Below are 13,415 nucleotides of genomic sequence, written 5' to 3'. Positions count from 1 at the left end.
GTAGGGATAAAGTTACCAGTCAACAGTCACCAATCAACAGTCATTGTGTCTGATGGACTTGGTCTCCATGCCGAGCAGCTAAAACGGACACATTGGGACTCATGTCGGTACAAAGAACGAGAACAATGTCTGGTTGGACCAGCCTCCCTGAGTGTACATTGGAAGCAGCACACACAGAGACAGTTTCTTGGACCATGACCACACACACAGAGACAGTTTCTTGGACCATGACCACACACACAGAGACAGTTTCTTGGACCATGACCACACACACAGAGACAGTTTCTTGGACCATGACCTGGCTGTGACTGCAGACATTATCATCATCAGACAGTGGGTTTGGAGGGGGCTGGCTGTGACTGCAGATATTATCAATGACACAGTGGGGTTGGAGGGGGCTGGCTGTGACTGTATACATTGTCACAATGACACAATGGGGTTGGTTGGGGGCTGGCTGTGACTGTAGACATTATCGCCATCACACAGTGGGGTGGGAGGGGGCTGGCTGTGACTGTATACATTATCACAATGACACAATGGGGTTGGTTGGGGGCTGGCTGTGACTGTAGACATTATCGCCATCACACAGTGGGGTGGGAGGGGGCTGGCTGTGACTGTATGCATTATCACAATGACACAATGGGGTTGGTTGGGGGCTGGCTGTGACTGTAGACATTATCGCCATCACACAGTGGGGTGGGAGGGGGCTGGCTGTGACTGTATGCATTATCACAATGACACAGTGGGGTGGGAGGGGGCTGGCTGTGATTGTAGACATTATCACCATCACACAATAGGGTGGAGGGAGCTGCCTGTGATTGTAGACATTATCACCATCACACAATAGGGTGGAGGGAGCTGCCTGTGATTTAGACATTATCACCATCACACAGTAGGGTGGAGGGAGCTGCCTGTGACTGTAGACATTATCACCATCACACAGTAGGGTGGAGGGAGCTGCCTGTGATTTAGACATTATCACCATCACACAGTAGGGTGGAGGGAGCTGCCTGTGATTGTAGACATTATCACCATCACACAGTAGGGTGGAGGGAGCTGCCTGTGATTGTAGACATTATCACCATCACACAGTAGGGTGGAGGGAGCTGCCTGTGATTGTAGACATTATCACCATCACACAGTAGGGTGGAGGGAGCTGCCTGTGATTGTAGACATTATCACCATCACACAGTAGGGTGGAGGGAGCTGGCTGTGACTGTAGACATTATCACCATCACACAGTAGGGTGGAGGGAGCTGCCTGTGATTGTAGACATTATCACCATCACACAGTAGGGTGGAGGGAGCTGCCTGTGATTGTAGACATTATCACCATCACACAGTAGGGTGGAGGGAGCTGCCTGTGATTGTAGACATTATCACCATCACACAGTAGGGTGGAGGGAGCTGCCTGTGATTTAGACATTATCACCATCACACAGTAGGGTGGAGGGGGCTGGCTGTGACTGCAGACATTATCAATGACACAGTGGGATTGGAGGGGGCTGGCTGTGACTGTATACATTTTCACAATGACACAATGGGGTTGGTTGGGGGCTGGCTGTGACTGTAGATATTATCGCCATCACACAGTGGGGTTGGTTGGGGGCTGGCTGTGACTGTACACATTATCACAATGGAACAATGGGGTTGGTTGGGGGCTGGCTGTGGCTGTAGACATTATCGCCATCACACAGTAGGGTTGGAGGGGGCTGGCTGTGATTGTAGACATTATCACCATCACACAGTAGGGTGGAGGGAGCTGCCTGTGATTGTAGACATTATCACCATCACACAGTAGGGTGGAGGGAGCTGGCTGTGACTGTAGACATTATCACCATCACACAGTAGGGTGGAGGGAGCTGGCTGTGACTGTAGACATTATCACCATCACACAGTAGGGTGGAGGGAGCTGGCTGTGACTGTAGACACAGATAGTGTGGGGGGGGACGACGACAAAGTAGTCGGTCTACTGGACCCACCAGGCTGTGAGTGTTATACAGAGAGTCATCAGCTGTATGGTTATGTAGTGTGTGTTAATATAGTGGTAACGTAGAGGTAATGGGAAACGTAGAGGTAATATAGTATTGAGACTGCAGTGCTACCCACCAGGCTGTCGACCCCTCCCAGGGTATGATTGGTGTTGTAAAGGGAGTACGTCAGCTGGTACACCCCATCGTTGGTCTCGCTGTTGCCATAGAAACCCACTCCCACAGCAGCGCTGCACAGAGCGAGAGACAGGAAGGAAGGCACAGGTTAGCTTTTGTTTGATAAATTAGTATAGTACAAAGTAAAAAACACACTACCGACGACTGATCCAATGAATTGATCCAATGATGGGGCGGCAGGGTAGCCTAGTGGTAAGAGCGTTGGACTAGTAACCGGAAGGTTGCAAGTTCAAATCCCTGAGCTGACAAGGTACAAATCTGTTGTTCTGCCCCTGAACAAGCAGTTAAACCCACTGTTCCTTGGCTGTCATTGAAAATAAGAATTTGTACTTAACTGACTTGCCTAGTTAAACAATGGTTTAACATTTTTTTTACTGATCTTCCTTTAAAAGGAGGGTGGTTGAATTACTGATCTTCCTTTAAAGGAGGGTGGTTGAATTACAGATCTTCCTTTAAAGGAGGGTGGTTGAATTACAGATCTTCCTTTAAAGGAGGGTGGTTGAATTACAGATCTTCCTTTAAAGGAGGGTGGTTGAATTACAGATCTTCCTTTAAAGGAGGGTGGTTGAACTACTGACTTCCTTTAAAAAAGGTATTTATCCACAATAATAAACTGTTATCTACTACCCTCTCATGACCTTCGGTCAGTCGCAGGGTGAGAGTTGAATTACAACCCCTGACCTTTTGTCACTCCCAGGGTGAGAGTTGACTGTAATCTCTGAAATGGCAGCGTGAAAGCTTGAGCATCGTTGCACATCCCCACCTTGAGGGCATCGTGCAGGCTGGAAGTATATGTTAGGTTGGTTGATAATTGTGAAAAACTTTGTGTGGGAACCTCCATTCTTCTGTTTATTCAGTATAAAAACCTGAACAAGTAGGCCGCAGTCTTCTAGGCCGCAGTGACAAAAAAATATGTTTTAAAGCTAATTTCCTGTAATTCTGCACATTTTGCCTCAATTGGGTTGAGGTCGGGTGATGTTGGAGGCCAGGTCATCTGATGCAGAACTCCATCACTCTTCTTCTTTGTCAAATAGCCCTTGCACAGCCTGGAGGTGTCCTGTCCTGTTGAAAAACAAATGATAGTCCCACTAAGCCCAAACCAGATAGGATGGCGTATCGCTGCAGAATGCTGTTGTAGCCATGCTGGTTAAGTGTGCATTGAATTGTAAAATAAATCACTGACAGTGTCACCAGCAAAGCACCACCACACCTTCTACTCTAGGCTTCACGGTGGGAACCACACATCTGGAGATCATTCGTTCACCTTCTCTGTGTCTCATAAAGACATAGCGGTTGAAACCAAAAATCTCAAATTTGGACTCGTCAGACCAAAGGACAGATTTTCACTGGTCTAATGTCCATTGCTTGTGTTTCTTGGCCCAAGCAAGTCTCTTCTTATCATTAGTGTCCTTTAGTAGTGGTTTCTTTGTAGCAATTTGACCATGAAGGCTTGATTCACACAGTCTCCTCTGAACAGTTGATGTTGAGATGTGTCTTCACTTGTGAAGCATTTATTTGGGCTGCAATTTCTGAGGCTAGTAACTCTAATGAACTCTAATTTACCAAATAGGGCTATCTTCTGAATACCACCCTTACCTTGTCACAACACAAATGATTGGCTCAAACACACTAAGAAGGAAAGAAATTCCACAAATGAACTTTTAACAAGGCACACCTGTTAATGCAACCGCTGTGCCAGATTTCAAAAAAGCTTTACGGCAACAGCACACCATGCGATAATCTGAGTACAGCGCTCAGCCAGCAAAACAAGCCATACAGATACCCGCCATGTTGTGGAGTCAACAAAAGTCAGAAATAGCATTAGAAATATTCACTTCCCTTTGATGATCTTCATCGGAACGCACTCCCAGGAATCCCAGTTCCACAATAAATGTTTGTTTTGTTCGATACAGTCCATATTTATGTATTTTTGTTCGAGCATTTAGTACACTAATCCAAATGCACAAGCCGCGAGCACAAAGTCCAGACGAAAAGTAAAAAAAGTTCCATTGCAGTTTGTAGAAACATGTCAAACGATGTATAGAATCAATTTAGGAAGTTTTTTATCATAAATCTTCAATAATGTTGCAACCGGACAATTCCTTTGTCTTTAGAAAGGAAAGGGAAGGGAGCTCGTGCTCACGGTCACACGCGATCAACAACTCATGGCTTTCAGCCAGACCCCTGCTTCAAACAGCTCTTATTCACTCCCCTTTCACAGTAGAAGCCTGAAACAACATTCTAAAGACTGTTGACATCTAGTGGAAGCATTAAGAAGTGCAACATGACCAAATTTACACTGCATATTGAATAGGCATTCACTTGAAAAACTACAAACCTCAGATTTCCCACTTCCTGGTTGGATTTTTCTCAGGTTTTCGCCTGCCATATGAGTTCTGTTATACTCACTGACATCATTCAAACATTTTTAGAAACTTCAGAGGGTGTTTTCTATCCAACTCTACAATCAATAATATTCATATCTATGGTTCTGGGCCTGAGTAGCAGGCATTTTACTCCCGGCACGCTTTTCAGCTGAACGTGAAAATACTGCCCCCTAGCCCAAAGAGGTTTAAACGCTTTCTTACTACATGATTACATATGTGTTATTTCATTGTTTTGAAATCTTAACTATTATTTTCTACAACGTAGAACAACCCTTGAATGAGTAGGTGTCCAAACTTTCGACTGGTACTGTACATATCTGGATTTAGTCGTTTAAGTTTACACTGAAAACGCATTACCATCACAAAAATAATAGTTCTAATAATGTAGTCCACTCTCATACAGAATAACAGAACTACGCACTATCGTAATAAGTTTTTCTGTAATAGTGCATGCAACCTTAGATTACTAACGTGCAGTGGGCTGAAATTTATTTCACTGTAAATGTCCTCTTTCTCATCTTCTTGTAGTTTGTGTTATGGACATGAGAGTACTGTTCATGCCACAAGCAGTGGTTCCCCTCTCTTAATAACCCTCCTAATATGTTAACTTCTCACTACCCTGCATAACGTTCTCCACCACACTAACACAACTCAACTGCTGTGGAGATAAACCCCTCTAAGCCTCTTTTGATAATTGGATCCTCTTCCTCCTGTTATGTCTGGTCCATTAAAGTGCTACCAGAAGAGGATCACAGGTCCAGTGGTAGAAATGATGTAGGGACTTTTAGGCTCGGAGGGAAACTTCAACCTTCCTCACAATGCGTGTCCCTGTATGCGTCCAAAATGGAACACTATTTGCTATGGGCCCTGGTCAAAAGTAGTGTACTGCGCATAGGGAATACTGTAGGTTGCCATTTTGGAAGCTTTATGTGACTGAGTCCTCAGTGGAGAAGCATCCTCTTCCCAGTCTGTCTCCCACTTCATTGGGAAATGACATTACGATTCTGTCCCTCGCAGTGTTATCCTGTGCTGTTTAGCAAGGTAACAGTAATGTGGGTAGGGCAACTAGGACTCCCACACAGCACAGAGGGAGAGACATGTAGTATATCAACAAATTGGTGAGGGCACTAGAACAGTCTGCAGCACCCAGCCTCACCCTACTAGAATCTGAATTAAAATGTCTACTGATGACCTGGTGCATCTGTCCCCAACCAAGGAGGGCCTACAGCAGCACCAACATCTTCAGCACAGATTCTGTCAGACCTGGGCCCTGACAGTAACAAAAATAATGGTGTTCCAAATAGGGTCCACTTGCCAGGACCACAAATACAAACTCCATCTAGACACCGTTGCTCTATAGCACACAAACAAACTACACATACTGTACCTTGGCCTACACATCAGCACCACAGATAACTTCCATAAAGCTGTGAACGATCTGAGAGACAACGCAAGAAGGGCCTTCAATGCCATCAAAATAACATAAAATTCGACATACCCTATCAGGATCTGGCTAAAAATATTTGAATCAGTTATAGAACCCATTGCGCTTTATGGTTGTGAGGTCTGGGGTCCACTCACAAACCAATACCTCACAAAATGTGAAAAACACCAAATTGAGACTCAGCAGAATTGTTTATTTTTATTTATATTATATTTATATGTTTTATTTATTTTAATATGACATTTGAAATGTATTTAGAGACAGGGGTGGAGAGAGGGAGAAAAGGGGTGGAGAGAGAAAGAAAGAGAGAAAGAAAGGGGGTGAGAAAGGTGATGGAGAGAGGGGGGGATGGAGCGAGAGTGAGAGGGGGATGGAGAAAGAGAGCGAGAGAGAAAGGGAATGAGAGAGAGAGTGGATAGAGACAGGGGGATGAGAGAGAGAGGGGGAGAGAGGGGGATGAAGAGCGAGGGATAAAGGGGTTGAGAAAGAAAGAGGGGATGAGAGAGTTGACGGAGAGAGAGAGGGGATGGAGAGAGAGGGGGGGTGGAGAGAGCGAGAAGGGGATGGAGAGCGAGAGCGACGGAGAGAGGTGGGTGGGTGGAGAGAGAGAGGGGGGGTGGAGAGAGAAGGAGAGAGAGAGGAGACAGAATATGCATCTCTCACCATGAATCAAGTATTGATGATGCATTACATTATGTCTGTGGGTCGTCTTTACTCTTTACACATTAAAACATTAGCCCGGTATCAAGAACACACCGTCGGGAATCTGCCTCCTTTCATGTTCCTGTATTTAAACAAGCTCTATGAAGTTAGAAACACAGAGTCTGCATCCCAAATGGCACCTTATTGGATTTATAGTGCACTACTTGTTTACTGTAAAGAGTGCCATTTAGGACGCACACAGAGAAACCTCAAAACATCCAGGAAAGAAATAAGTACAGTCTAGCAGATTAAAACAGCCTGAGGAAATAGGTCTATCTTTTGAAGCGCTGTATCTGAAATATCTCTGAATCATTGTCATTAACAGGAGGATGGTAGGGGCCTGGAGAGAGAGAAGAGGGATGGAGGGAGAGGGAGTTAGTAAACTCAGCAAAAGATAATTCATAAAAATCCAAATAACTTCACAGATCTTCATTGTAAAGGGTTTAAACACTGTTTTCCATGCTTGTTCAATGAACCATAAACAATTCATGAACATACACCTGTGGAATGGTCTTTAAGACACTAACAGCTTACAGACTGTAGGCAATTAAGGTCACAGTTATGAAAACTTAGGACACTAAAGAAGCCGTTCTACTGACTCTGGAAAACACCAAAAGAAAGATGCCCAGGGTCCCTGCTCATCTGTGTGAACGTGCCTTACGCATGCTGCAAGGAGACATGAGGACTGCAGATGGGACCAATAAATTGCCATGTCCGTACTGTGAGACGCCTAAGACAGCGCTACAAGGAGACAGGACAGACAGCTGATCGTCCTCGCAGTGGCAGACCACGTGTAACAGCACCTGCACAGGATCGGTACATCCGAACATCACACCTGCTAGACAGGTACAGGATGGCAACAACAACTGCCAGAGTTACACCAGGAACGCACAATCCCTCCATGAGTGCTCAGACTGTCCGCAATAGGCTGAGAGAGGCTGGACTGAGGGCTTGTAGGCCTGTTGTAAGGCAGGTCCTCACCAGACATCAACGGCAACAACGTCGCCTATGGGCACAACACCCACCGTCGCTGGACCAGACAGGACTGGCAAAAAGTGCTCTTCTCTGACGAGTCGCAGTTTTGTCTCACCAGGGGTGATGGTCAGATTTGCGTTTATCATCTAAGGAATGAGCGTTACACCGAGGCCTGTACTCTGGAGCAGGATCGATTTGGAGGTGGAGGGTCCGTCATGGTCTGGGGTGGTGTGTCACAGCATCATCGGACTGAGCTTGTTGTCAGTACAAGCAATCTCAACGCTGTGCATTACAGGAAAACATCCTCCTCCCTCATGTGGTACCCTTCCTGCAGGCTCATCCTGACATGACCCTCCAGCATGACAATGCCATCAGTCATACTGCTCGTTCTGTGCAGGATTTGCTGCAAGACAGGAATGTCAGTGTTCCGCCATGGCCAGCGAAGAGCCCGGATCTCAATCCCATTGAGCACGTCTGGGACTTGTTGGATCGGAGGGTGAGTGTTAGGGCCATTCCCCCCAGAAATGTCCGGGAACTTGCAGGTACCTTGGTGGAAGAGTGGGGTAACATCTCACAACAAGAACTGGCAAGTCTGGTGCAGTCCATGAGGAGGAGATGCACTGCTGGTGGCCACACCAGATACTGACTGTTACTTTTGATTTTGACCCCCCCCCCCCTTTGTTCAGGTACACATTATTCAATTTCTGTTAGTCACATATCTGTGGAACTTGTTCAATTTGTCTCAGTTGTTGAATCTTGTTATGTTCATACAAATATTTAGACATGTTAATTAAGTTTGTTGAAAATTCTCTCTAAACTCTTGAAAAAGATTTTAGAACTCCTCTTAATTCAGATAAACCAGCTAAATATCTGGTGGCCATCAGACAGAGACTAGATTGTCTCATGGGTCATACGAACTGATCTGGGACCAGGTCCCTTCCGTCCGTCAAATCTCATTCATTGTGATCTAAAGGGCAAAACTGATTCTAAATCCGCACTCCTACTCTGAGACTCTTGACACATACGGCCCCTGGCCTAATTTGACTGAGTATGTGCATAGAAAACGTCTGTGGTCCTGTCATGTCCATGACGCACAAACTGGAAAAGAGGATGAGAGAGAGGACATTGAGAGAGATTCAGCCTCTGGCTAAAGAACTCCATCTCCAACTTCTACACATGCATTTCTCTTTGTGTGTGTGCGAGTGCATCCGTGCTTGCACGGGTGTATATAAGTACTCTTTAACTTTGATTAGATCACAGTGACGCATGTTCTCTATGGCAGGGTCAAGAGGGATAGAGATTTAACATTTACCATTGTAGCACACATGATATGCCAGCCAGATAGACAGACAATGACTCATTGGTATTATGTATGCACACACTTCCCCTGGGGTCCTGTTACGGATCACTTCCCCTGGGGTCCTGAGTCAATTCACTTCCCTTGGGGGTCCTAAGACGGATCACTTCCCGGGGTCCTGAGATGGATCACTTCACGAGGTCCTGGGTCGATTCACTTCCCCAGAGGTCCTGGGTCGACTCACTTCCCCTGGGGGTACAAAGACGGATCGCTTCCCCTGGGGTCGGATCGCTTCCCCTGGGGGTCCTGAGACGGATCGCTTCCCCTGGGGGTCCTGAGACGGATCGCTTCCCCTGGGGGTCCTGAGACGGATCACTTCACCTGTGGGTCCAGAGACGGATCGCTTCCCCTGGGGGTCCAGAGACGGATCACTTCCCCTGGGGGTCCTGAGACGGATCACTTCCCCTGGGGGTCCAGAGACGGATCGCTTCCCCTGTGGGTCCTGAGACGGATCGCTTTCCCTGGGGGTCCTGAGACGGATCGCTTCCCCTGTGGGTCCAGAGACGGATCGCTTCCCCTGTGGGTCCAGAGACGGATCGCTTCCCCTGTGGGTCCAGAGACGGATCGCTTCCCTGTGGGTCCAGAGACGGATCGCTTCCCTGGGGTCGGATCGCTTCCCTGGGGGTCCAGAGACGGATCGCTTCCCTGGGGGTCCTGAGACGGATCGCTTCCCCTGGGGGTCCAGAGACGGATCGCTTCCCCTGTGGGTCCAGAGACGGATCGCTTCCCCTGTGGGTCCAGAGACGGATCGCTTCCCCTGGGGTCGGATCGCTTCCCCTGGGGGTCCAGAGACGGATCACTTCCCCTGGGGGTCCAGAGACGGATCACTTCCCCTGGGGGTCCAGAGACGGATCGCTTCCCCTGGGGGTCCAGAGACGGATCACTTCCCCTGGGGGTCCTGAGACGGATCGCTTCCCCTGGGGGTCCTGAGACGGATCACTTCACCTGTGGGTCCAGAGACGGATCGCTTCCCCTGGGGGTCCAGAGACGGATCACTTCCCCTGGGGGTCCTGAGACGGATCACTTCCCCTGGGGGTCCAGAGACGGATCGCTTCCCCTGTGGGTCCTGAGACGGATCGCTTTCCCTGGGGGTCCTGAGACGGATCGCTTCCCCTGTGGGTCCAGAGACGGATCGCTTCCCCTGTGGGTCCAGAGACGGATCGCTTCCCCTGTGGGTCCAGAGACGGATCGCTTCCCCTGGGGTCGGATCGCTTCCCCTGGGGGTCCAGAGACGGATCGCTTCCCCTGGGGGTCCTGAGACGGATCGCTTCCCCTGGGGGTCCAGAGACGGATCGCTTCCCCTGTGGGTCCAGAGACGGATCGCTTCCCCTGTGGGTCCAGAGACGGATCGCTTCCCCTGTGGGTCCAGAGACGGATCGCTTCCCCTGGGGGTCCAGAGACGGATCGCTTCCCCTGGGGGTCCAGAGACGGATCGCTTCCCCTGTGGGTCCAGAGACGGATCGCTTCCCCTGTGGGTCCAGAGACGGATCGCTTCCCCTGTGGGTCCAGAGACGGATCGCTTCCCCTGGGGTCGGATCGCTTCCCCTGGGGTCGGATCGCTTCCCCTGGGGTTGGATCGCTTCCCCTGGGGGTCCAGAGACGGATCGCTTCCCCTGTGGGTCCAGAGACGGATCGCTTCCCCTGTGGGTCCAGAGACGGATCGCTTCCCCTGTGGGTCCAGAGACGGATCGCTTCCCCTGGGGTCGGATCGCTTCCCCTGGGGGTCCAGAGACGGATCGCTTCCCCTGGGGGTCCTGAGACGGATCGCTTCCCCTGGGGGTCCAGAGACGGATCGCTTCCCCTGTGGGTCCAGAGACGGATCACTTCCCCTGGGGGTCCTGAGACGGATCGCTTCCCCTGGGGGTCCTAAGACGGATCACTTCCCCTGGGGGTCCTAAGACGGATCACTTCCCCTGTGGGTCCTAAGACAGATCACTTCCCCTGTGGGTCCTAAGACGGATCACTTCCCCTGGGGGTCCTAAGACGGATCACTTCCCCTGTGGGTCCTAAGACGGATCACTTCCCCTGGGGGTCCTGAGACGGATCACTTCCCCTGTGGGTCCTAAGACAGATCACTTCCCGTGGGGGTCCTAAGACGGATCACTTCCCCTGGGGGTCCTGAGACGGATCACTTCCCCTGGGGGTCCTAAGACGGATCACTTCCCCTGTGGGTCCTAAGACGGATCACTTCCCCTGTGGGTCCTAAGACGGATCACTTCCCCTGGGGGTCCTGAGACGGATCACTTCCCCTGGGGGTTCCTAAGACGGATCACTTCCCCTGGGGGTCCTAAGACGGATCACTTCCCCTGGGGGTTCCTAAGACGGATCACTTCCCCTGGGGGTCCTAAGACGGATCACTTCCCCTGGGGGTTCCTAAGACGGATCACTTCCCCTGTGGGTCCTAAGACGGATCACTTCCCCTGTGGGTCCTAAGACGGATCACTTCCCCTGTGGGTCCTAAGACGGATCACTTCCCCTGGGGGTCCTAAGACGGATCACTTCCCCTGGGGGTCCTAAGACGGATCACTTCCCCTGGGGGTTCCTAAGACGGATCACTTCCCCTGTGGGTCCTAAGACGGATCACTTCCCCTGTGGGTCCTAAGACGGATCACTTCCCCTGGGGGTCCTAAGATGGATCACTTCCCCTGGGGGTACTAAGATGGATCACTTCCCCTGGGGGTCCTAAGACGGATCACTTCCCCTGGGGGTCCTAAGATGGATCACTTCCCCTGGGGGTCCTAAGACGGATCACTTCCCCTGGGGGTCCTAAGATGGATCACTTCCCCTGGGGGTCCTAAGACGGATCACTTCCCCTGTGGGTCCTAAGACGGATCACTTCCCCTGGGGGTCCTAAGATGGATCACTTCCCCTGGGGGTCCTAAGACGGATCACTTCCCCTGTGGTCAGACAACTCCAACACAATGCAATAAAGTAAATATTTGAGTTCATATCTGACTACAAAGCAAATGCATACCAGATCTTACATCGCCTGAAAATGTATTTAACATATCAGATAACCCCATATGATACAGCCATCGAATGCCTGAGTGGACAGTCAATGATGTGGCATGCAACCATTGGTTGATGCAAAGCCTGCACATCGAGTCGGGCAAGAACTATTTTCAATGATGTCCACGATACTACAAAACTCAGTTGATGTAGCCAAAATCCAAAAATAAATAATAGTTGCGCATAAAAGCTGTACCAAAAATAAAACTTTTTGTTCAGCCAGAGACCGACAGAGAACAAAAAACTATTTTAAAAAGCTGTAGTCTGAAAATATATCCTCTGAAAGAGAGTGAATACCACATAAAAAGGTTTTTAATCTTTTATCTCTGACAAAAGGACATTGACCAGTATTGAATCAGCATCCTTCCATGTTGGCAAAGCGGAACTTTAATAGAACCGTCTCTAAGAGCTCATAAAAGTGACATGAGTTAGGACACTATCATTTGTGTCCCTCTTGCTCCTCTCACACACAGCCTTCATGCAGGGTCGGTTACATGGGGTTAATTGGTCAGCATCTGTGTGCTAATGATGGGAGGGAGAACCCAGGACTACACAGCCAGCTTCTACATGTGACGTCACGGACGACAATAACAGTACACCACAACAGATCAGCAGCTGGCATGCAACAGCATCACAAGGAAAAATTAAAAAGAGGGAGACAGAGAGACAGACACCGACAGAGAGACACAGACAGAGACACAGACAGAGACACAGACAGAGACACAGACAGAGAGACAGAGACAGAGAGACAGACAGAGAGACGCAGACAGAGAGACAGAGACACAAACAGAGAGACCGACAGAGACAGACAGAGACACAGACAGAGACACAGACAGAGAGACAGACAGAGAGACAGACAGAGAGACAGACAGAGAGACAGACAGAGACACAGACAGAGACACAGAGACACACAGACAGAGAGACAGAGACACAGACAGAGAAACAGAGACACAGACAGAGAGACAGAGACACAGAGAGACAGACAGAGAGACAGAGAGACAGACAGAGAGACAGAGACACAGACACACAGACAGAGAGACAGACACAGACACAGAGACCGACAGAGAGACAGACAGAGAGACAAAGACACAGACAGAGAAACAGACAGAGACAGAGACAGAGAGACAGACAGAGACACAGACAGAGAGACAGAGAGACAGACAGAGAGACAGACAGAGAGAGAGACAGAGACAGAGACAGAGAGAGAGACAGACAGAGACACAGAGACAGAGACACAGACACAGACACAGAGACCGACAGAGAGACAGAGACCGACAGAGAGACACAGACAGAGACACAGACAGAGACACAGACAGAGACACAGACAGAGAGAGAGACAGAGAGACAGACAGAGAGACGCAGACAGAGAGACAG

At 49.2% G+C, this 13,415-nt stretch overlaps 1 protein-coding gene across 4 annotated transcripts in view; it reads right to left on the bottom strand.

The window, feature by feature from the left end:
• Positions 1 to 13,415, bottom strand: part of LOC135511572 (protein tweety homolog 2-like) — a 111,823-nt gene that overhangs the window by 56,682 nt on the left and 41,726 nt on the right. For all 4 annotated transcript variants that reach the window (XM_064933058.1, XM_064933056.1, XM_064933059.1 and 1 more), the window contains one exon: positions 2,109 to 2,220. In XM_064933058.1, coding sequence (XP_064789130.1) covers positions 2,109 to 2,220 — 112 coding nt within the window. The remainder of the gene's footprint in view (positions 1 to 2,108; positions 2,221 to 13,415) is intronic.

The sequence above is a fragment of the Oncorhynchus masou genome, chromosome 24, assembly GCF_036934945.1.
Source record: "Oncorhynchus masou masou isolate Uvic2021 chromosome 24, UVic_Omas_1.1, whole genome shotgun sequence".
Classification (NCBI taxonomy): Eukaryota; Metazoa; Chordata; class Actinopteri; order Salmoniformes; family Salmonidae; genus Oncorhynchus; species Oncorhynchus masou.
Note: the sequence above shows the minus strand (reverse complement) of the source record. Positions and strands in the feature narration are given on the sequence as shown.